The following is a 25490-nucleotide window of genomic DNA, read 5'->3' on the forward strand; positions in this document are numbered from 1 at the left end:
CATGGGAAGAGAGCATCAGTGACTGGTCCTTATTATGGGAAATTCATGCATAGAGGCAGTGCAGGAGTTGTTTCATGCTGCATTACTGCCCATATGTGAAGGAAACAGACAAAGGACACCAAGTTTCAGCTAACATGCCTATGCTAATATGCCCCTTTGTATGTAGACAATATTTGTTTTGCCTGGAGTTACGTTTTAAATAGATTTGTACAATAAGGTATACACACAAGACAGTATGTTCTCCTTATGCCTGTGCCTTCCTTGCACAGGGTCAACTATAAAAAAAAAAGCATATTTTTTCCAAATTCTTTTTTTAATATTATTACTTTAGGCTGATGCCCATGTTAAATGCATGAATATTTCAGAATTTCTCAGATGACAAACACTGGCAGTCTATTGCTATTTATTTGTGGTTTGCAATGCTAAGTTCAAATTTCTGCTAAGCAAACGCTTCAAATTAAAGTTTCAAAACTGGTACATTTCAAGCAGGCCATCCAAGTAGCAAAACTGGAGACTGGTAAAAATCTGTGTCTACTTCTGGGTAAAAATTCCCACATCCATGAAAACATTACCATAAGAACCAGTGTTTAACTTCCCACTCACCCTACGCATACATATGGCAGCACAGGGTGGGCCTGAATTCATGCTGCCACATATATGCACTGTTATTTTGTATTGAAAGTGTGCTGGATCATTCATGCCCAGCACTGTGATCACGCTGTCACTGGCACTGCCACAGAGTGATGATTGAGAGATGGTGGGGTGGGTTCCCCATCACAGGATCAGTGTGGCAACAAATTTGGATTAATTGACCTCTCTGAAGGCAAAATGCACACTATAGTTTGTATGTAGATACAAACCACAAATAATGGCCATAAACGTATTTGCCCATGCATGTCTGGAGGAGGGGGTTCTTTTTTTAGTGAAGGGTCAAGGTAAGGGCAAGAAATTTATATTTGCTATTTTATGGCCAATTTTCTTGTGATAATAAAAGCAGGAGATATCCATTAAAGTGATTAAAAATGTTCAATTTTTTAAACTAAAAAAAAAAAACATGACATACTTGCCTGCTCTGTCCAAAGGTTTTTTTGCAGAACAGCCCTGATCCTTCTCTTCTCAAGTCCCACGCCAGTGATCCTGGCTCCCCCCTCTCCCCATAGCAAGCCGCTTGCTTTGGAGGCACTCGTGCATGCTCACTCCCGAACCCCACTCTGTGTATCTATTGATCCTGCCCCTGCTCCCTCCTCACTGGCTGTGATTGCTGCCACTGATGTGTCTGACCCAATGAGGAGGGATAGAGCTGCTGCTCTTGTGCACATTGCTGGCTGGAGATTGGGCTCAGGTAAGTATGAAGGCGGACTAAGGAGGGTGCAGAAGGTCTGCATGCAGAAGGTTTTTTACCTTAATGTAGAGAATACATTAAGGTAAAAAACCTTCTGCGTTTACTACCACTAACATTCAGCACTAATTTGTTCTAAAAAAAAAAGAAAGGTGTAATTTACTTGGATACACTAGTCTGGGGGCCAGATGCGACCCCTTGGTTGCCTTTATTTGGCCCTTGAGGCACTATTCCTCCCACTAATATAAGATGCTATTCTGCCATCTGACACCAACAGCTGAGCACCATCCAGGGTTGCCAACCTCCCGCAGCATTTTTTTACTGACAAAAAATTTACATTTTATTGGCGGAACACATTTTTTACTGAGAGCCTTAGAAATTACAGAACTCCTATTGAAAACTAACACAGTAAATATTTGAACAGTATAAACATGATATGTACACGCTGACAATACCTATAACAAATAATTTGCTTGATTTACACTTAAAAATTCAACACAGCATGAAATTATCAGCCCCTGATATTTACTGGCAGTTGTAAAAAAATTACAGGTTTTTACAAACTGTCAGTAAAATTACTGGCGGTTGGCAACCCTGGAACCATTTCCCCTACTGACACCAATAATGGGGCACTATTGCTCCCTATAATGCCTGCGATGCAGAACTATTCCTCCCCCTAATACCAAATATGGCGATGTTTACTCCCACTGATGCCAGAAAAATTTCCACTCCATCTGGCCACAATCTATCCCCACTAAAGTCAGAAGAACAATAAACCGGACCTTTGTTTAGAAATTTTGCACTAAGGGGTCTATTTATCAAAATATTTGCATGGACATTCATGCAATGAATCTGCATGTATGGTACATTTGTTCTGTGCAAATCTGGAAGAAGCAAATGTTCTTTAGACTGTTTCCACTTCTAAATAAATATCCTTTTATTATGGGCAGTAGTAAAAGACATCATCAATGTGGCCACTAGGTGGAGCTGAGGTGCATAGGATACACATACAGCATGTCTTTATAAGAAGAGATTTTTTCCTTCACTTCTTGGCCCAGAGGGCCAGCAGATAATCAGTGGAAAGCTCTGCAAAGAGAGGGGACAGTTGTCACTTTAACCGTCTCTGAAAATTTTGACTTACTTCTTGTAACATTTTGGATTTCCCATTTAAATGGTCATGTCCTCTCTGAGCCACCATCTCAGTCCAGGAAGTAGATGGTGACTTTGGATGATGCCTGTGTTCCGTCAGATTAGGCGACCCGTCAGATTTTGTAACGGAAGTGACGTTCCGTCATGGCCATCTTGGTACACCCCGAACTCAGCGGCATTAAGCCTACAGTCTGAAGTTGCCAAGCGGACATCTTTTTACACCCACCCAAATCTTGCCTTTCACATTTATTTTTAAGACTAAACTGAGCTTATATCGTTAAATACAGTATTTTCAAGTCTGTGACACTGTTTTAACATTGAATTATAAAAGCAACGATCTTCTGTCAGATTAGCAAACGTGTGAGATCAGCAAGCTCAGTTTAGTAGTAAAAATAAGTGTGAAATGCAAGATTTCGGTGGGTGTAAAAAGATGTCTTCAGAATGTAGGCTTAGTGTGGCCGAGTGTGGGGTGTACCAAGATGGCCGTGACAGACCATCACTTCCGTTACTAAATCTGATGGGTCGCCTAATCTGATGGAACACGTGAACAGAGATCAGAGATGGCTCTGTACTTCTGGAGGGTACAGCAGATGAATACATTCTTAAGGGGAGTAACTGTGATCTCTATGTGACTTAATATATATCTGATGCTAGATCTGCTTTAGGGATTAAACAATCTACTGCAGCATACATAGGCACCATATACACATCACACCTTCTGTTACATGTTCAGTTGCATAACTGGGTATTTCACATTCATCATATTTGGTAAATCTGAGTGCAATGTAGCAGCACACAGGAATACATGTTTGGTTAACACTTTGATGCTGAATTTGAGATATTTCACAAGACTCCAGGAAAGCAAGAAGCCTGACTAATGTAGGTCTCCGTTTGGCTGGCTGCGTGAAAAAAAATTAAAAAATCTGCAGAGCAAGTTGCAAGTTTTGGTTAACACTGTGCCACACCTTTCCTTCTAGAGGAAATGAATGAAACAGCACTGCAAGAGACATGACATGTGAGGATCTGATCAATGCAACCTTGCAAGTCGCACTAATCACACAGCCATCAGTGTGTGCTGAGAGACACAGTGATGATGCACTGATCTCTGCACATCACGCTGTTTACTTTTTTCTTTCAACAGACTTCCACTGAAATGTCACGAGTGACATTCCAATACAGTTCTATTCACTGCAGTGTCAATGCAGTGAGGTGGTTCGCATTGCGACCTGCTGCATTGAAAAAAGTATTGTGTGTGGTATGAAGAGACACTATTTCCCCCCATCCACTGCCCACTATTGCCTGTCCCATGTCCCATTGGAAATCCCAGGTGTTCTAATCCCTTTCGAATTAAAAACTAAGACATTTATATTTTTGAAAAAAAAAAAATGAAAACTAAAATAAGTTTTGCCATAACTTATACTTAAAATTTACAGAACACCTACCCCTCTGCTCATCTCAATACCAAAGGGAGGGGGTTGTTCTGGAGTCCTACAAGAGGAATGGAAACAGTACAGCACAGGAGGTGATCTGGTAGAATCATCTGGTCTTTCTTGCACAGGCATTTATTTATTACAGATACTTATATAGTCAAATCAATTTACACAACTCTTAACATATATATATATATATATATATACACACAGTATATATATGTAAAGAGCTGCGTAAATTGATGGTGCTATATAAGTATCTGTAATAAATGAATAATATATATATATATATATATATATATATATATATTGTACATCCACATCAGTCCCTGCCCCCAAGGAGCTTACAAACTAAGGTCCCTAACTCACATTCATACATACATATGCTAGGACCAATTTACTGACCAGCGTGTCTTTGGAAACCCATGCAGGCACAGGGAGGACATGCAAACTCCAGGCAGGTAGTGCCATGGTTGGGATTTGAATTGATGCCACTAGCTGTACTACAGTAAAAGGAGTTCCTTGTTGGGATTTACATATACTTTAAGACTGCTGTGTTAAAAACAATAATTATCAGGAGAGATATTTGTGAAGGAACGGCTGACTTCCTGTTGGAAAGCCCTGGTTGGCCTCTGCTTTCGTGGCTGTCCAGAAAAAGGTACCTATATACATACCTGGTGGCATTGCTCAATTGTACAATCATTTTGGAAAAAGATCTTTCTGATAATTACAAAATTTTTTGATCGTCCAATTTTTCCAGACCCAATTATAGCTCTCCTTAATTTAAAACCAGCCTTTCTGAATCAGAAACAATTCAAATTAGTCCTTACACTCCTGATAGCTGCAAAGCAGACTATAGCCAATGCGTGGAAAACAGATGTGGTGAATATTGCAGAAACCAAACGTAGAATCAATCAATCTTTCATCCATGCTAAAATGGACGCTATAGATAAAAACCAGATGACAAAGTTTGATATCATATGGAAACCCTGGATTAAATATTATACGTCAGATAATATTGACAACCGAGTTTTATTGTTATGGTGATTAAGATTTTTTATAGAATTCCAACATTAGATGATATGTAAAACCTCCTCCGGAGAATTATTCCCTCCCCTTCCCCTCCTATATACCTTTTATGTTCTTCCCCTACTATATAATACTTACTATAAACATACTTTAGAAGTTATGGTCAAAACTTTAAAATCATATATTTTCTTTTAGACATATTTATATTTTCTTGGGATCAAAATGTTTAAAACTCAGCTATAAGAATGTTTTCAAATTCTAAAATATATAAGGCCATTTATTGTCATTCCCACGAGAATATGTTGAAATTCTTCTTTGCTTTGTATCATCCGTACTTCAATATGTCTACTTTTTATTTCTGGTATCACATAATTTGTCTTATATTCTGTACATGTAATTTATTTTAACATAAAATAAAATTTTTGAACGAGGAAAGCCCTGGTTGGACATTGGTCATTTTTTTTTTTTTCCAGCTTGAATTCTTTAAGAAATGAACACAACAAGCTTTATGCATTAAATACATATTCACTGCCCATGGCAACCACTACCGTGAAACACCAACTGGTTGCTTTGGGCAACAAGGACACTTTCTATAGTTGATATAAAGAGTTTCCATCAAGACTTGGACTTCAGTATACCTGTATACAGTGTTATTAAAAACCTCCCCACATGTTATGTGTGGGTTGACCTTTAAGAGAGCTATATGACATCCTTTTTATGATGCAGGCTTGTCTCATCCAAGAACTATTTATCATTTCACATTTAGCTATAGCAAAAGTGGTTAAAAAAAAAAACATGAATTGATGAGTCATGATACCCAGATTAAATCATCTCTGTTCTTGGCTAAGGGCACAGTATTGTGTCTTTAGTGCAGTAGCATTGTAATATCTGAGCTGCAGAATACTTCTCAATCCCTGTGCAGCAGATTTTGAGGACCTGCCCTCCTCAAGCCCAAATCTAAACAGAAAAACATAAACATAAATAGATTGCAGATTACCAGTCCTTAGATGCGGTGGTTGCAACAGTTTATTGTTCTTTTTTTTTCACCTGGTTATCTGCCCAGCAACACACTTCCTGTCCTAGGGTGACAACACTAATTTCTCCACAGTATCTATGGAGAAGCAACATAGCCACCCTGAAAACTAAACACTGGGAATTAGACAAAAATTACATAGCAGGTCAGCTGCCTGGCACGGGCACCATTCAGAAAATGATTTACATTACAGCTTCCAAAGGGATCACACCAAAGGGATCATGCTAACACTTGAGAAAGGAGCGCGCATGTGCCCCACAGACTTCGTGCATGCTCTGAAACGCGTTATGTTCCCTGCTGACGTCACACACTGTTTCCATGAGCCGCTCTGCAGTCTTTCAGGTGCCAGACAGAGCTGAGTTCCTCCCCAGTGTCTTGCGGACCTCACTATGGTGTTTTGGACCTTTGGAAACATGCCTATGACAGCCCTTTGTATTTCAATATGTAAGTGATATTATATTGTTATATGATTTATTAAAGCATTTTTACTGAGTGGTGCTCTTCTATTTTTATAAAGGGATCACACAGGTATGATATATGCATAGTGACACTGGTCCAAGCAGGAGCAATGTAAAATTAAATGTCATACTTGGAATCCTTCTTTAAAGAGTAACTCCACTTTTGTTGAGAGAAAAACATTCCCCTTTGGGTGATCATAACAGGGATTATAACAAACTTTGTTGCAGATTCCTACCTTTTGTTATTCTAAAGAAATCTATGTGTGTTTGTCTGTCTCCATGTGGTAAGGTAATCTAATAGGAGTGGTTTCTTAATTATCAACCAGCTGCTGCGCCTGCAGGCCTCTAATGAGGAAAACTGCTGAGCCTACATCCCTTTAGATGTGATTTCCTGTTGGGAGTATCTCGCCAAAAATGATACCAAAAATTACATTTTTTTTCTGACTTGTATCTTACTGTGGACTTCTAGGAAAATCAGTGAGCCAATCACACAAGCAGAAAATTATGTTTCTGGGGGGTGTTCTGTACACATTCTGTGTACAGAACACCTTCAGATAGCCATATTGCATTGCATTTTACAGAAATTGACAGAGCTGCAGATTGAAAAGGAAAGGTAATTTTTTTAATAACATTAAATTACAATAAGACTTGTGACGCAATTGTATATGCTATATTATTTTTTCTTTATTTGCTATTTTTTCCCCCATGAAAGTGGTTACCCTTTAAATATGGAATTCTAGCCAAAACTTTTTTTTTTTGTTTTTGTCCTGGATAGAGCAGGGAAGTGTTAAAACCTCTGTCAGATTTTTTTATCCAGTTGGGGAAATGTCTCCATACATATCCTGTTTATGGAATGGGCACAGACACCAATAAAAAGCTGACAGTGGATCTAACCTTTCTTACCCTTTACAAAGCTAAAGTTTGGGATGGAGATCCAATCACATTTTGTTCCCTAAAGGCTTACCTAAGAAAAAAAAGAAAACGTGGCCAGCCTCTCTATACCAAAAATACTTCTTACAAATCCAGGCCCAAATATTGTCCACAGAGACACCGATCAACCTAGAGGCCATAATGCTGCATAATACATGCATATAAGTCTGGTCTCTCTTATGAAGATAATGGAGACTACTATACCCCTGCATATATATAAAACCTTGAACCTATTTACTCGTTTTGGTCTGTTTATTGTACCATTGGAAGCATTTTGTTATATCTGTTTGAGAAGTGCAAAGAAAACTGTTGATCTTGTCAGCAATTTAGAGCTGTCCTGTGTCCTCTGCACACTTCCTGTTTATTCTAGCTCTCCTAATTCTTATTTTAGAATACAGAATAATTAGACTTTATGCTGTAGACATCTAAGAATAGATGAGGAAGAGTAATTTTGCAGAGGACAACTGGGTCTCAAGCCCCATCTTGATGCAGTGATGTGCATGAGGGCAGTGGCACTCCCGGTTCTCTCTCTCCTCATTGGCTTAGATAGCGGGGGTGGGGGTTCTGGTTTTGTGTATGAATGGGGCTTGATACGGGGGCACTTGTTGCCTGTGACAATGGGCTTTGGGATTGTGTTGATGGCGTCAGTTTAAGATACTTCTGAGATATTTCAGAATTTATTGACAGGTACATTTGACCTGTTTTTGACCCATTACTGACCTGTTATTTATGGGTATGCAAATGCCATTTTGAAGTGAAAACAATCTGTTGACACAGGTCCTAAAATGGACATATCGGACCTTTCTACCAAAATAGAGCCAAACTTAATTTTGTTTTAAGGAATGCAGCAATGAGCGTTATACAGGAGCCTCCACTGCTGACCTCCGGTGAAAAAATCCAGCAATTAGTTTATATGCTTGGAGCAAAGTTAAAACTTACATTCTGTATAGTCTTTCTGGCTCAATGGGACATCTAACACCCCCCCCCCCCCCCCGCTAGTGGGTCCATTTACTGGGAGCTACATTACTACTGTTTTCCTGCAGAGCTGCTGATGCGACGGGTGGGTGGACCGCAGCCTGCAGCAAGAGACACAAGCATTGGAAACACATTGGATGCCAGTGTAGTTCTGCCAGGCAGCGAAATTCAGAGTCTCTGGTAACAGGCTTGATAAATAACATTACCCTTCTTTTACACTTTTTTTTTATTTAAATTTTTTTAACATTAGACTTTCTTTAAAGCAAAATCTATTGAGCTTACAACTAATAAAACACCCAGCCTACAGCTATTACATGTAGAGGATGACAGTTTGCTAAAATATTACGTCTGCTCTCTGTGCAACAACACATTATCTGCCTTATCCATTATCTACTGAGCCTGCCATAAATAGACAACAGAAAGAGATAAGGATAAAGCAGAGTATGCTATGCTTTTGACGTCTATTTATGTTAGGCCCAAAGGACACAGAATGCATTTCTACGTAAAAATAAAAAGCTGTCCTTCACTGTTCGGTCTCCATTTTTACCCCATGTTTTTAAAATTTGCTGATGAAGGAAGGACAGGGCTGTAAGTTAGCTTAATCCAATCCATCTTTGCCTTGTCATTGCTGGCTTCTCTTCTGAAAACAGTACCCAACGTGGGCAACATGTTAGCAAGTTTTTCTTAAAAGAGAAGACCCTTTCAGCATCTACAGAGGATCCCTTCAAGTGTTCAAGCAACACACTGATCGCATTCAATAAACATCAAGGGGCTCTGCAGACCATTGGCCCAAGTGACGTGACTGGATGTCACACGGGCACTGAACCGGTTAACGCTATGAGTGTCTATAATGTTACCTTAATAGAGGCCTTGTCAGGAGATATTCTCCTGGAAGGCTATACTCATTTCCAGTGGGCAAATTTCCTAGTAGAAGACAAACCTCCCAGTCCATATTTGTTTTTATGAAACCACAAAAGTCATACATGGAAAAAAACACAGCTTGTTGACAGTAAATCAGCTGATATAGGAATGGCAAGTACATTTATACAGTTTAACCGCTTCCTGACTGCCTCACGCCGATATACGTTGGCAGAAGGGCATGTACAGGCAAAATCACTTACGTTTCCCTTTAAGAGACAGCGGGGGGGGGGGGGGGCGCGCGTGCAAGCACCGCCGGTGGCACGCTCGCGGGAAGCTGCGTGAGTCCGGTCGCGGGTCCCGGGGACTCGATCGCCACGGGGATACCAGTGATCGCCTCACGGAGAGGAAGAACGGGCAGATGCTAAAATAAAAAAGCATCTCCCTGTTCTACCTAGCAACAGTGACACTGATCTCTGCTCCCTGTGATTGGAGCAGAGATCAGTGATCTGTAAAACACAGCCACGCCCCCCACAGTTAGCAACACGCCCCTAGGACACACTTAACCCCTACACTGCCACCTAGTGGTTAACCCCTTCACTGCTAGTGTCATTTACACAGGAATCAGTGCATTTGTATATCACTGATCGCTGTATAAATGGCAATGGTCTCAAAAATGTGTCATAAATGTCCGATGTGTCTGCCATAATGTCGCAGTCATGATAATAATCGCCACCATTAAAAAAATTAACAAAAATGCCATAAAACTATCCCTTATTTTGTAAACGCTATAACTTTTGCGCAAACCAATCAATAATCGCTTATTGCTATTTTTTTTACCAAAAATATGTAGAAGAATACGTATCGGCCTAAACTGAGGAAAAAAAAATTATATATATTTTTGGGGGATATTTATTATAACAAAAAGTAAAAAATAATGTGTTTTTTTCCAAATTGTCGCATTTTTTTGTTTATAGTGAAAAAAATTAAAACCGCAGGGGTGATCAAATACCACCAAAAGAAAGCTCTATTTGTGAGGAAAAAAAGGGATGTCAATTTTGTTTGGGAACCACGTCACATGACCGCACAATTGTCAATTAAAGCAAAGGCAGTGCCGAATTGCAAAATGTGCTTTGGTCAGGAAGGGGATAAATTCTTACGGGGCTGAAGTGGTTAACAATCACAAAGAATGCACAGCGATTGAGGGAAACCCTTTAAAATGACCATACACAGAAATGAAGAATATGTTATATTTCAAATTTTTTGGACAGTTGTGTATCTGTTTCTGCCTTATTCAATAAACAGCAATCCACAACAGTTCGTTTAAACTGAAATTATATGTAGAGCCAAAACCTTGGCCAAAGTTGGTTAAACCCTACATTTTCTTTCTGTACCGTAGGGGAAATTATCCTTCAAATCCAGTCTCAAGATAAAACAGGAAGTGAGAAAAGATCTTTCAAAAGTAAGACAAGTCTCCTAGACAGTTGTCACCAATTCAAGATTTTACCTCTATCCCTGTTCCACTGTCAATGCAGAAACACATTAAGGCTGCATTCACACCTGAGCGTATCATTTACAGGCATTTTTCGGGCATTATTTTAAGCTTTTTTTGCAGCTTTTTCAAAGCATTTTTGAAGTGTATTACAAGCGTTTTCACAGCTTCATGCATTTTTGTTTAGCCAATTTAAGCACTAGGGGGGAGGAGAGGGAGAGGAAATTAGGGGTGGAGAGATGCTATTTGAGTGTTTTTTTTTCTGGTGTTTTACAAGCGTTTTTCTGCTCAAGTCAGGCATGTCTATTGAAGTAACCTGCCAAAAAAGAAGTTCAAGTACTTTTTTGAGCTTCAGGAGTTTTGCTTGAGGCGAAAAAATGCTCCTATGTGAACAGGTGCCATTGAAATTAATGGGATTTTGCTTTTCGGGCGTTCTGGAACTTTTGAAATTAGCGGTTTACGAGCTGAAAGCGCTCAGGTGTGAATGCAGAATTAAGAGCCACTGGAATTTCAATGCTTGTGCAAACAGTTTAAATGCCAGAATGTAGGCTCACTGGCTTCGGTAAGGCAGCTCTGAAAGAAATAGACCTCCCTCAATGAGTACTTGGAAGTGACTCAAAATATAAAAATAACAATGCCAAACCAAAAGGCAAAATAGTCCAAACATACCTTTATTTATTCATATTTAAAAAAAAAAAAAAACAGCCAACAAGTTTTAGGAGCAACAAATTCCCTCTTCTTCGAGCTTCAATATGGGATAAGTACTTGAATGGACTCAGAAGACAGTATTATCAAATACAACTATGTATCATTTAAAATAAACCCTCCTTTAGGTCTGTAATTGTAATTATGTATTCAACTATATCTTTGGATTCTTTCAACTTTTGGTTTGAGACCCGCTATTTCAGTACTGTGTCAACAGAGGCAACTGCAGCCATGGTCTTGTTTTCAACCAACAATTGGCTTGCAAGTAAAAGTGACTTTAGCAGCTGTACAGCCACCGGATCACTTTTACAGTGCTGTGGATCACTCCCCCCAGATGCCCGCAATGCACTGGAAAAGTCTGAGGGGGTCCTAAAGGTAATCATTGTTGATTAGAAATCTGGGAAGATTTTTTTCTCACTACTTTTTAGCTTGGAATTAATCTTTACAGATTGCACTATATATATATATATATATATATATATATATATATATATAATGCAAAGCATATGACAAATACATGAATGCACAGAGCTAAGTAAGGGCATGCATTTTGCAAACACATCACTCTTAATGTAAATAAATGGAAGATTTATGCTGTTTTACTACTATAAATAGACAGCAGCAGTAAAAATAACTGTTTTGAAAAACAGAGTCCAAATTCCAGTTATTGGATTGGATGGGTTTTCTTAGAAAGTTAGGCTCACCTGGAAATAGAGTATCTAAAATAGAGCATTTTCTTCTTCTGTTGATCTAGAAGTGTAACATTTTGAGGGACTGTGTGGTACAGCATACTCACTATGGCCTGCAGACATGTACATGTGGTCTGTGTTTCTCTGAACTTAAGGCAGCAAGCGTTCATATATAGACTTTGACTTTAACCAAAGTGTAACATTTATTTTGCACTTTACATATACATCAATATGTCTTTACAGTCTCGTGGCAATTGCAGCTCCTTTTCATGAGCTCTACTGGCTTACCATAAAAAGGCAAACCACTATCTACATAAAACTATAGATTGAAGGGGAGAGAACAGTCTTTCTGCAGTTTAAGTGCACCTTGCAATGTTATATTTAAAAAAAAGCTATACTTTAATTTAAAAAAATAGTTCTTGAGAGATAATGATGTCATCATTCTGCTGCAGGCAGCAAGAAGTTCCTCCAAATCAAACAGGCTAGAGCTGCATGGGCTATTTTAAGTAGCTCAGTCATGCTAGCCTAATCACTAGTGAATAAAGTGTCTCCAAATCCACAAGCAAAATGTAATATATTGCAGCTCACCAGTTATTAGATGATGTGGCTGCATTAATTTTCATTTTCAGATTTTTTTTCCCCCTTTATTTTCACATGGTGATTCTGCCAGTAGCATACATTCTATCCTAGGGTAAAAACGCTGACTCGCTGTGTACTCTATCTATAGACAAGCAGGCTGCCCTCTTGATTTAGGCCAGTGGTCTCCAAACTCCGGTTCGGGGGCCAGATGTGGCTCGTTGCTAGCTTTTATCTGGCCCCTGGGATACTATTTCCATCCACTGATACCAACAATGAGGCTTAATGCCCTCCAATAAAGGGACAGAATTCCTCCCAATAACACCAACTATGGCACACAATTCCTCCCAATGACAGCAAATATGGGGCACAACTCCTCCCAATGACACCAACGATGAGGCACAATGTCTCCCAATAGGAACAATGCTGAGGAACAATTCCTTCCAATGACACAAAAGATGGGGCACAATTCCTCCCAATTACATCGATGATGGGGCACAATTTCTGCCAATGACACCAACAGTGGGGCACAATTCCTCCCAAATGGCAAAAATGATGGGGCACAATTGCTGTCAATGACAACAAAGATGGGGCACAATTCCTCCCAATGACACCAGTGATGGGGCACAATTCCCCCCAATGACACAAACGATGGAGCGCTATTCATCCCACTGACACCAAAGATGAGGTATTCTTTAATCCCACTGACGTCGGGACCTTTTCTACTCCCAATGGCCACAGTCCAGGCCCTTTAAGTCTGAACGACAGAAAAATGGCCCTTTGTTTAGAATGTTTGGAGGCCCCTGCTTTAGACCATTGTTTGAGTTATCAATTTTGTGCATATAAAGGTACAAGGACACTGGAATACTGGCAAGATATGGGGTTGCAGAAATTATACTTATCTTGAAAAAGGGAAACAAATGTAGCCACCAAATCAATGAACGGGTCAACTGCATTATATTATGTTTTAATAGATTTAAAAATTATTGAATTGCTAATGTAGTGATTGATTGCTAAACAAATGAAATAAATGGCTCCTTTTAATGTAAATTACATAAGTAGCATGTAGTAGCAATGAATCTTGTGTGATCACAACATTTTTAAATTTTATGTGATCACTACCACATGCAACTCATGTAACCACACTTTAATACAGTGTTAACAAATGTACCTTGGTCTTTTTAGCAGTCTTTAAGGGGGGCATTTATCCCACTGACCATGAATATAAAGAGCATTCTTTCCACTGTCCACCAATGTAAGGTCATACTTTTCACAAAAAGCAATGTAAGAAGCATTCTTCCCAACCACGAATGTAAGATGCATTCTTCCCACTGAAAAACAACCTTAAGAAGCAATCTTTCTCAGCTGGCCATAAATGTGAGGAGCATTCTCCCAACTAACCCTTTACATAAGAGACATTTTCCCCACTAACTACCAATGAACAGGGCATCCTTCCCACTGACCCTACAGGTGATAAGCATTCTCCCTGCTGACCCCTTATTAAAGGTACATTCTCCCTACTGACCACCATTGTATAGGACAGGGGTCTCCAAACCTTCTAAATAAAGGGCCACTTTAGGGAGGCCAGACTGTGTCCAGTGGGAGTAAACAATGCTCAATCTTTGGTATTAGAGGGAGAAATAGTTGGCGTCAGTGGTAGGATTAGTGCCCCATTTTTGTTGTCAGTGGAAGGAATTATGCCCCATCGTTGGTGTCAGTGGAAGGAATACTGGCATTGTCTAAATGACCACCAATTTGGTGGGTGGGGGGGGGCATTCTCCCTCCTGGACTCCTTAGGCAAGGGACGCACTCCACACTGACCACCAATGTAAGGAACATTCTCCCAACTGACCATCAATGTATGGTGAATTCTCCTCACTGACCACCAATGTATTTCTTTCATTCCTCCCAGTGATCGCCATTTTGATTATTGCTGAAAACAATTTTGCTGTACAGAGCAGACAGGGTGTCAAATATGCTTAGACTTTTAGTTATGCTTATAGCTCAACTTACTGTCACAATAATGCTGTAGGTACCGTATTTATCAGCAGGGTTACCCTGAGACCTGGCCCTACTAGCTGTCAAAATGCACAAAACAGCAGCTGTATCAGATTTAATGCAGCTGCTGTTTGTCCGAAAATGTTCCAGCAGGCTGTTTCAACAAAAGTCGATTGCTCAATTGACTTTTGGTAAGCTAGGAAGGACCAGCATGTTCCTCAACTAGCCAGTGTATGGCCAGCTTTAGACAGTACTAATTACATATCTGTTTCTTTTTTACACTAGCAATGTATCCATTGTTCCCAATAGAGATTTGCTACCAAAACAGAGCCCGCTAGGTATTGATTCTTAATTCTGGAGTTCTAGACTCTTTCAAAGGCAATATAGTTTCCTTGATTTAAAAACAGAAGAGTTAAAGTGTGTGGAGAAATCAGGAGCTTCTATGTGGATTAAAACTCTAGGTGTGGTACAGAAAAATGCACAGTTTGACTGCCACACCTATCCATTCTCATAAACTATCACTAAGCAGATCTACTGTATCTGTTGTCTTAAGGCACTGGGGCTTTTCTTAAAGTAATTGTAAAGGCTCATTTTTAAATAACAAACATGTTATACTTACCTCCTTGCAGTTGGTTTTGCACAGAGCAGCCAAAATCCTCCTCTTCTCGGTCCCTCTTTGCTGCTCCTAGCCCCTCCCTCCTTTGAGTGCCCTTTAGCCAGCAGCTTGCTACAGAGGGCACCCAAGCCGAGCCAGAGCTCCATGTGTATCTCAGGCAATCAGGAGGAGTGTCCTGGATGGCTGAGGGGATCGTGGACATCGCTGCAGAGAGAAGGGGCTTAGGTAGGTAATTAGGGGGTGCTGGGGGGCTGCTATACACAAGTTTTTTTTATCTTAATGCATAGAATGCATTAAGATAAAAAAAAAACCTTCTGCCTTTGCAACTCCTTTAAGGTGCCCATGGACATTAACATTTCTGGAAAGCAAAAACCTTTTTTCTGCCTTCTATGCTAAGTAGCAGTATGGACCCTTTTAGAACCCCTGCCTATTTTTTATTGCTGTCTTTAACCCCACTTATAGGAACCCCCCTTATTTATCCTAGTCACCATTTTCACAGAGACAGTAAGTGGAAATCCATAATTTTACAGTTGTCACCGCAACAAAAGGTGAGGATAAATCTTCCAATGGGGATACTTGTTCTAAGGGCAACTGTTGAGGAGGAGAAATGTCTTAATTTGAAGAGATTTCATTCCCACTTTCAATTGTGTCTCAGGGACAGTAGTGAAAGGAAATCTCCTCAACGGAACACAAACAGCAAAACATAAACTGAAAGTGGTTTTAATCCAATTCTATCCAAAACTTTTAAAAAATTGGGCAATAAAGTACTTACTCTTCGGTTAACAGCTTCCTGGATTATAGAAGTCCAGGCGAAACTCGTTTGGCTGTACTTTTCCTTAGAATCACAGGAGTGCAATTCATTTTGCACTCCTGTAACATGTTTTTAGCAGAGAGCAGACTGAAGTCCGCTCTCTGCTGACGTCACGGATATCGGCTCCATGTCATCCCAACAATGGGAGTCTGGATCGGTCAGATGCCTGGACTGACACCATTCTCAGGCTCTCAACGACCGCCCCCACCTTTCCACAACTTAGCAGTACAATGAGCGAGGAGGGAGCAGAGCAGAGAGCTGTGACTGACAGTCTACAGCTCTCTGCTCTGGGAACTGTCAGAACTGAGTGATTGGCAATGTTCGATCGCTTCGATGCTGCATCCACCAAGATAAGTCTAAATCAGGAAAAAAACAACAACATTCTTCTCTTTTAAAGTGGAGGTAAACCCATTGATTTAAACAGTTAAAAAAAAAAGGCATGCCGGGAATGCTAACTGCACATTGGCTGTGCTCTGAGCCAAACTATCAAACCATCCAATGGTTGGTGTCATAACGAATCACATGTGCAGCACCATAGCAGTTGATGATTAAACAGGGGTAAAAATGGCAGCTTCCTTGGCTGAAAACGATAGGGGAGTTTACTTCCACTTTAAGCACAGTTCCAATGTCAATAAAGCAGCACTCTTGGTTAACAAAATCATAGGGCATGTTTGAAGATCTATCAGGTCACTATTGTGTTCCCCATCACCAAGTGTACAAGTACAGCCCCCCATCACTCACTTCATCGCCCTAAACAGGATCCCCATATGACCAGATTGTGAACTGACCAAGGTGCTATTGTAAGTTGATCTGAGCACACATGCATGTTCTTAAAGTGTATATATATATACCTAAGAAACAAAAATGTAATAGATTGCAACTTGACATTTTTTGGATGTGGTGGGTACATTGGTTTCCTTTTATTCCTGCTTTTTTTCCTTTATTTTACCCAGTGATCCTGCCAACAACACAATATCTGTCATAAGCCAACGATGCTCACTCACTGTACTGTATCCAGGGCTTTTTTCAGCGGGAACGCAGGGGGACGCAGTTCCGGCACCTCCAGCATTGAATGTATGTACTGGCAAGGGGTGCTGGAAGGTCTACTATTGCTGGCTACTGGGGTATCTATTGTCCCTGGTGGGGATCTGTTTTTGTGTGGTGGGTCTATTGTTGCTGGGTAAGTCTACTGTTGCTGGTGGGGGGGGGGTCTTATCTTGCTGGGGGGTCAATTGTTGCTGGGTTGCACCTACTGTTGATGGAAAGGTCTATTGTTGCTGGCTGCTGGAGGGTCTATATTGTTTCTGGGGTGGTATTTTGTGGTGGGGGGGGTCCATTGTTGCTGGGGGGAAGTCATTTATTGTGTGGGGAATCTGTTGTTGCTGGGGTGAAGTCTATTGTTGCTCATTGCAAGGGATCTGTTTTACTATTTTTCTTGTTTTCATTAATACATTTCATAGAAATTACTGAGAAGCACAAAATACTTGGTTCTGTAGTCTCTGAAAGGTGCTGTACTGGGAGGTGGGTAGGTGGTGGAGCCAAGGGATGGTGCTCAGAGACGCGTAGGGGGTGGAGATGAAGGGTAACTCAGAAGGGTGGAGTTCCTGTACCTATTCCCTGAGGAAAAAAAAGCACTGACTGTATCTATAGAGGAATGCTATCCTAGGCTGTGTGCTCCTGATTTCCTGAACAACTCCCCCTCTCTCCATCACCATACTGTAGAGGGAAATGTTCTGTAGTTCACAGAGGTGAAGTGTGAACAACATTGCTTGGGATTTCTGTTATGCACCAGCAGAGTGCACAGAAACTTGCAAGCTCACTTGATTTCTAGCGGGATGAACGGGTATTGATGCCCTCATCAAACAGATATAACACTTTCAGTGGTACATTTAACAAACCAGAAAGAAGCAAAAAGGGGAATATCAATGTTAGGGTTTACATAAACAGCTTAATTATATTGCTATGTAACCATGCAGCCAGCGGGATCACAGATTAAAGCAGACATTTGTCGGCCACAGTGTTCATGTGCTTCATTCTGGCTATGCAACAATGTTATAAACATTCATGTTGCAGGGATAAGCTTTTTGCATATAATCTCACTAATGTGTCTTTTAAAAAAACCTTGCTCTCATTCCTGAATTGTAATTATAGTCACATATGTAGTCAGACTTATTTTCTAAATATGCAGGTTCTGCTTTCTGATGAATCGTATGACTCAACAACTATAATATGACACCATACCCATACTTTGTTCTAATTGTCAGTATAAATGCAATTTGGGTAGGGTCAGTCTGGTAAAGAAACTACAGACATAGGTCTAATTGATCTTATCTTGTCAAGTCTTTTAGCAGGAATGCTGACCACATTCCATATTATACAGATAGCCAATAGAGATATAATCTGCAAGTTTGTAAATGAAATACAGTCATGAACTACCCAGCAGTGAACATAGAAAAATGACTCCCAAGTGACATTACTACAAGAACTCAAGATGCGTATTAGAAATACATGAGTCTGGTCATACATTATACAATCCTATCGTACAATTGTCCTATAGATTTACCTAAAGATGGTCAAACCTAAAAACTCTCCCTTTTAAGCATTCATACATAGTTAAAGATAAATCTAAAGGAAATAAAAAAAAACGAAATTGTAATTGTATAACGTTTGGCGTTTAGCGTCAAAGATTCCATTTAACCGGTTCCTGACCGGCTCCTGTATAAATATGTCGGCAGAATGGCGCGGCTGGGCAAAGTAACGTACCAGTACGTTACTTTGAATTTCCGGCTGCGCGCGCCTGTCGAGAGCTCTGTGACCGTGGTCACGGGTCCCGCGGACTTGATCGCCGTGGGGATACCCACGATCGTGTCACGGAGCTCAAGAACGGGGAGATGCTGATGTAATCAGCATCTCCCCATTCTGCCTAGTGACAGCACACTGTCATCGGGAGCAGCGATCAGTGTGGTGTCACACACAGCCCCGCCCCCAGACAGTTAGAAACACTCCCCTAGGACACACTCCACCCCGCCCCGCTACCTAGTCGTTAACCCCATTCACTGCCAGTGACAGTAATCAATGCAATTTTATTGCTTTGATCGCTGTATTAATGGCAATGGTCCCAAAAATGTGTCAAATCTGCCCGATGTGTCCACCAAAATGTCGCAGTCGCTGATCGCCATTACTAGTAAAAAAAAAATTATTAATAAAAATGCCATAAAACTATCCCCTATTTTGTAGACGCTATAACTTTTGCGCAAACCAATCAATAAACGCTTATTGCGATTTTTTTTTTACCAAAAATATGTAGAAGAATACATATCGGCCTAAACTGAGGGAAAATTGTTTTTTTTATATATTTTTGGGGGATATTTATTATAGCAAAAATTAAAAAATAATGTGTTTTTTTCAAAATTGTCGATCTTTTTTTGTTTATAGCACATAAAATAAAAACCGCAGAAGTGATCAAATACCACCAAAAGAAAGCTCTATTTGTGGGAAAAAAAAGGACATCAATTTTGTTTGGGACCCACGTCGCACGACCACGCAATTGTCAGTTAAAGCGACGCAGTGCCGAATCGCAAAAAACGCTCTGGTCAGGAAGTGGTTAAAGTATAATTTAAGGCAAAATAGTTTTTTATTTTCCTTTGGATTTTTTTTTTATTGCTGTCTTTGTCCTTGTTAGGGAGATTCACCCTAATTGTCCTTATCACCAGTGTCACTGGAAATGAAGAGCAATCCTTAAATTTTGCGTTGCCATCAGAACAGGAATAGAGGGGAAACCATCCAGTGGTGTCACTTGTTCCCATGACAGTGGTCTAAAAGGGGAATTCCCTCACCGTGGAAAGATATCCTCTCACTTCCTGTTGAGTATACAGGACAGGAAGTAAAGGGAAATCTCACCAATGACACACAGATTGCTTTAGATATACTTTAAAGATGATATTTTCACAAGCAGTGCTATGCAGACATATCCAGAACATAACCAGGCCCTGGATTTCCACTGCAGCAGAAGCTCAGCTTGTTTAGGAATAAAGCCTCAGCCAATAAGGCCTCAGCCTGATTTGCCAATGATGGAGGAGCGGCGCTCTCTGTCCTGCTTATAACACATCTGCAATGCAGCAATGACCGAAATGCTCGTGATGTCCTGTCATTTTTAGTCCTCATGTGCAGGGGGAATGCAGGAGGCCAATAAAAAAATCACATTCAGATACTTATGCGAATTGCATATAAAATTACACTCAGTTATTCTTTTTAATAATTGTGCATGCCCAGCAGTAACATTTGGGTTTGAAAGGGACAATGACCAAAAGAAAAAAAGAAAAAGTAGAATAATATGTATAGAAAATACATCATGCTGTAGCAAAAGAAATCAGAATAGACCAATGCCATATATAAAGGGATGGGACCCACCTGTGGCACAGAGTGCAATAAAGGTCTGTGCATGCTTTCGCACCATAAGCAACTTTTCTTTAGGTAAAGGCAGCTTCCGTAATATGTGTTCAAGAAAGTCATGTGGTGTCACAGCAGCAAGGTTCCACTTCAATTTTCCTAAGACCACCAGTTCCCATTCCTAGAATAAAAGCCAACACAAAGCTGAGTCTTTTATTCAATCATAACTTACATGCAAATCAATAGTCATTATTGAGTATTAGTACTAAGGCTGGCCATACACTATACAATTTTCTTGTACAGCTTTCCTTTAGATTTACCAAAACCATATAATAGTAGGGCAAACCAAAATTCTTTCAATTTGTATGCAATCAGGTAGGCCCTTGCACTAAATAATTGAAGGTAAATCTAAATAAAATTGAATAAGAAGATTGCATGGTGTATGGCCAGCTTAAGTTAATTCATCTGATGATAGACAACATATGCTAGATTTTCAAATTTTTTTGTGACTAATACATTTGTTTTATGTAAAGCCAAAACTTGAGTCGATGCTAGGATAACATCTAGCATTTTTATGGAAGCCTCCCATGGCTTTACTGTCCTTCAAAGTACTTAACCTGCAGGTTGCAGCTCCCTCACCAGCAAGAGATGATATTGGGATTTGAACAAAAGTCTTTCAGGAAGTATCCCAGGCTATACAGGCCCTCAAAGTCCTTAACCTGAGAGTTTTAACCCTTCACCAGTGAGAGTCAACATGGGTATTATAACCCATATCTTTGAGGAGGCTTCCCATGGCTATAGTGTCCTTCATCTGCAGGTTGCAGCCCCTTCATCCATGAAAATCAACATAGAACCAATGCCTTTCAGGAAGTCTACCCAGACTATACTAGCTTTCAGAGTCCCTAATCTGAAAGTAGTAACCCCATTCACCAGTGAGAGTCAACAATGGGATTAAAATCCATGTCTTTAAAGACGTCCACCATTGCTGTACTGGCCTTCAGAGTGATTACTTACAAGTTGTGGCCCCTTCACCAGCAAAAACCAACATTGAGATTAGAACGCATGTCTGTCAGAAACTCTTCCATGACTCTCTTTCTTTCAGGGTAGATAATGGGGGTGATTTACTAAAACTGGAGCGTGAAAAATCTGGTGCAGTTGAGCATGGTAGCCAATCAGCTTCTAAGTTAAGATGTTTCAGTTAAGCTCTGATATTAAAATCTGGAAGCTGATTAGTTTCTATGTTCAGATGCACCAGATTTTGCACACTCCAGTTTTAGTAAATCTCCCCCAAAGTGTTTCCATACCAAAAACTTTTTCCTTTAGATTTGGATAAACAAAGGAAAGCTCATGTTCACAAAACTCGTCAGGTTTTACTGCTTTCAGGGGCTCAGTTAAAGCGTTTCCCCCTCACTTTCTATTCTAAGTACAATCTTTAACCAGACAGGAAGCTATGGAAAATCTGCAACAGGGAAAACAATGGCAAAACAATGGCAATTAAAAGCTAGCACTCCCCTACTTAAGATTTACCCTCATTCCTTTTCTGGGGACAATCTTTTTTTATAAGACAAGAGGGGAAGGAATCTCTCCAACAGAGCCTCCATTGGCAATAAAACCTGACTAATCGTACCCCCATCCATCCAAAACGACAAATGTTTTGGGTATAGATACAATTTGCACTGTCTATGTCTTTCAGGGAGTCTCACCGGGCTGCATTGGCAATGGTACTTAATATGTAGACTGCGGCTGTTTCACCAAACCTAATTTTTTATACGTCTTGGATAGAGTAGGGGGTGGCTAGGACCCTTGTAAGTTTACCCCTCACCACCTTGTTCTTGTAACAACTCTAAGGCCGCGTACACACGGGCGGACTGTTCGTCCAACTTTGTCCGCTGAACAGTGTTTCAGCGGACAGTCCGCTCGTGTGTGGGCTTCAGCGGACAGTTTCAGCGGACAGTCTGACGAACAAAGTTTTTCGGAATTTCCGTAAGACTGTCCGCTGAAACTTGGTTTGAGCGGACAGTCCGCTCATGTGTAGGCTTGTTCGTCAAACTAAGTTCCGCGCATGCTCAGAAAGGATTTACACGCCGAAGGTTGCATTGCAGTGTATAGGACTTCGAATCTCTCGTCCCGTCGTACGTGCCGTTCACGTCATCGCGCAAGTTTTCAGCGGACTGTTCGTTCATCGTGTGTGGTCAAGTCCGTTCATGCTAATTTTGAACGGACTGTTTGTCAAACTGTTTGACGAACCTAGTTGGGCGGACAGTCCGCCCGTGTGTACGCGGCCTTACATGTTGGATTTTCCATCACACCACATCTGTACCAATGACAATGGTCCCCGTGACAAAAAGAGAGGGTAATTCTCCCTGGCAGGGGCACAAAAAGCAATAAAAAGGGGTTCTAACACCTCTTTGCTTAATTGAAAAAAAAAATGGCTTTATATATGTTTTTAGAGAAGCTGTTCCAAAATCTAAACACTTCAACCTGATTATGAATGTCCACATCAACACAACCAATAAACTGACATATGCAGGCAACTGTAATTTTAAGAAAATATCTTGTTTGCTAAGTATAAGATTTAGTCTTTCACACTCCAGCAGGCTTCACCTCACCTCCTCTCTGTGCCACTCCAAGCTGTAGTTGGTCCCGCACTGCCTCACATACAATGCAGGGTTATTAATCCCGCATTATGTGATATCAGCTTACGACTACAGGCCAAAGTGCTGAAGAGAAGTGGCTTTAGGGGGGCCGTCACACAGCATGGAGGGAGCACGTTGAAGCAATGAATTAGGTAAGTATTACAGCTTATTCCTCTTCACCTAGACCTAAGCACTTAACCCTTGCAGTGCCCTCACCCCCCCTCCCCACAGTGCCAACCCTTGCAGTGCGGGGGGCACTGCAAGGGTGTTTTCTGTGTAAGTGATTATATCAAGATAACTGCTGCTACTGCAGTTGTGAGCTTAATCCTGGTTTTAAGAGGTAAAAGTGATTAGCTCTAGATGGATAACTTTTACAGGACTCCCAAAGAGATGCACAACCCACCCCCCCAATCGCCGTGGTTCATGGACTCTCCCATTCTACTGGAGAGCCCAGGATACAGGAAACAGCTTCCCTGGTTAAAGCAGGAGGAACCTCGATTCCTCCTGCAACTAATGAGCAACTAATGACCATGGAAGCAACGTGTATTATGTCACTTCTGGGGTTACAGCTGTCATTTTCCAGCTAGTGGAGCCAAGAATGCAGCTATTACAGCATGATCTGTACTAGAATAATGTCAACAGGGGAAACATTGGGGTCTAACAGACTTGTCACCTGCCCATGCTATCATGCCTATGCTTGTTAGCTCCTTTGTGATAGCAATAAAGTAAAAAAAAAAGAAAGAAAAAGAGAATTATTAAAACACCCCTGTCATCCCCACACCCACCCCATATAAAAAGGTCACCACAAGGGGAGCACATGTATGTAACATTAATTGCATCACATGTGAGGTATTGTTGCAAACGGAGTGAGAGCAATAATTCTAGGGTCATAATTCACGGTTAACTCTAAACTGAAGACCTGTAAGGGTCCATTCACACCAGCCGCTGCACTGAAATGCAATGGCTAGTGTGCAGAACCATCCTGTTCACTCTTTTTTTGTTTTGTTTAAATTAACTTCATTGAAATGTCACACGGTGACATTTCAGAGTTTAACTGACTGCACTGGGCACACCTTCCTCACAATCGCTACGCAGTAGTGAGAACCAGCCACACTGGAGCAAAGGCATTTTACCTTGTTTTTCCACTGGTGGTGCTGTGGGACTGTGCTGGAATAGCCACCCAACGCAGTCCCACTGGTGTAAATGGACCCTAAAAGCTTTTAAAGTGGCCTAATTTTGGGTACCATCATTTTTTGGGATTCCACTTGTATGCACAATTTTAAGACTTGACCTGTTTGGTATATCTATTTACTCATCGCAACCCCACCTCTTATATTTTACCAACATTAGATATAATATTGTGTTTGCTTGCACTGAAATTCATTAATTCATTAATTCACTGAAAATATGTGTTTTATATATAACTGCGCAAAGTTTATGCAACATAAAAAATTGCTACAACTACCATTTTATTCTCCAGGGTTTCTTCCTTTACAAAATATATATACTTTTTGGGGTGTTTACAATAATGTCTAGAAAAAAATGCTGATTCTAACAAAAATGAATGAAAAAATATAAAATTTGCCCCTGTAGACAAGAGATCAAGGAATGTCTGTAATAACCCAATATGAATTTCTTCTCCCATTGCAGCTTGGGAAACTAAAAATGAGGACTCTTATATGTTGCTATAGGAAACAGACTTTTTTTTTAACAAACTCTGAAAAACAAGGTCCAATCAGCTTCCAGCTGATATGGCAGCAGTAGATGGAGCTGAGTCGCCATAGGTTACTGCACTTTTCACATCCTCATTACTATCTGCATTGCAATCTTCTTTGCGCAGGTGTGAAAATGAAAGCAAACAGCTGATTGTTTACTATGGGCAACAGCCACACTTTTCCTCTGAAACTTGAGGCTGGATTCGCACTTCTGCATTTTACTAATGTATGTGTGTTAATGTGTGTTGTGGCACATGCAAACATGTGTTGCATGTTTGATATTGGCTGCTTTAGCGCACAGCAATGAACCAAGAAACAGACATGCAGCATTTTATGACACCACGTACCACAATGTATGATAATGCACTACAGTGTGTTGTAATACATTGCAATTAACATGCGTTATCATGCATTTCAGTGGCTCATGGAAATTGCAGAAGTGTGTTTGAACCCTGAATGTTTAAAACTGGGTTTACACCGCTGCAGTGCGGTAAGTAGGCCTCATGTACACTGCTGCTGCTAAACGGATGTTGCATTTTTTTCAACTGCTCCTAAACTCTTCTCTGTTATCTTATCAGTACATGTACACAGGGCCGTTTACCGTCGTTTCAAGGCAGTTGAGTTTAGAGGATTTTTTTGGAACGCAAAAAAATGGGCTCAGA

The 25490-nt window shown here is 40.5% G+C and overlaps 1 protein-coding gene across 1 annotated transcript in view; it reads right to left on the minus strand.

Annotated features, from left to right (window-relative positions):
* CCND2 (cyclin D2) overlaps positions 1 to 25490 on the minus strand; it is an 81473-nt gene that overhangs the window by 47977 nt on the left and 8006 nt on the right. The window contains exon 3 of the mRNA XM_077468515.1: positions 20499 to 20658. Within this exon, the coding sequence (XP_077324641.1) occupies positions 20499 to 20658 (160 nt within the window). The remainder of the gene's footprint in view (positions 1 to 20498; positions 20659 to 25490) is intronic.

The sequence above is a fragment of the Lithobates pipiens genome, unplaced genomic scaffold (assembly GCF_037356315.1).
Source record: "Lithobates pipiens isolate NorthernLeopardFrog02 unplaced genomic scaffold, aLitPip1_a1.2 Scaffold_8, whole genome shotgun sequence".
NCBI classification, from domain to species: Eukaryota; Metazoa; Chordata; class Amphibia; order Anura; family Ranidae; genus Lithobates; species Lithobates pipiens.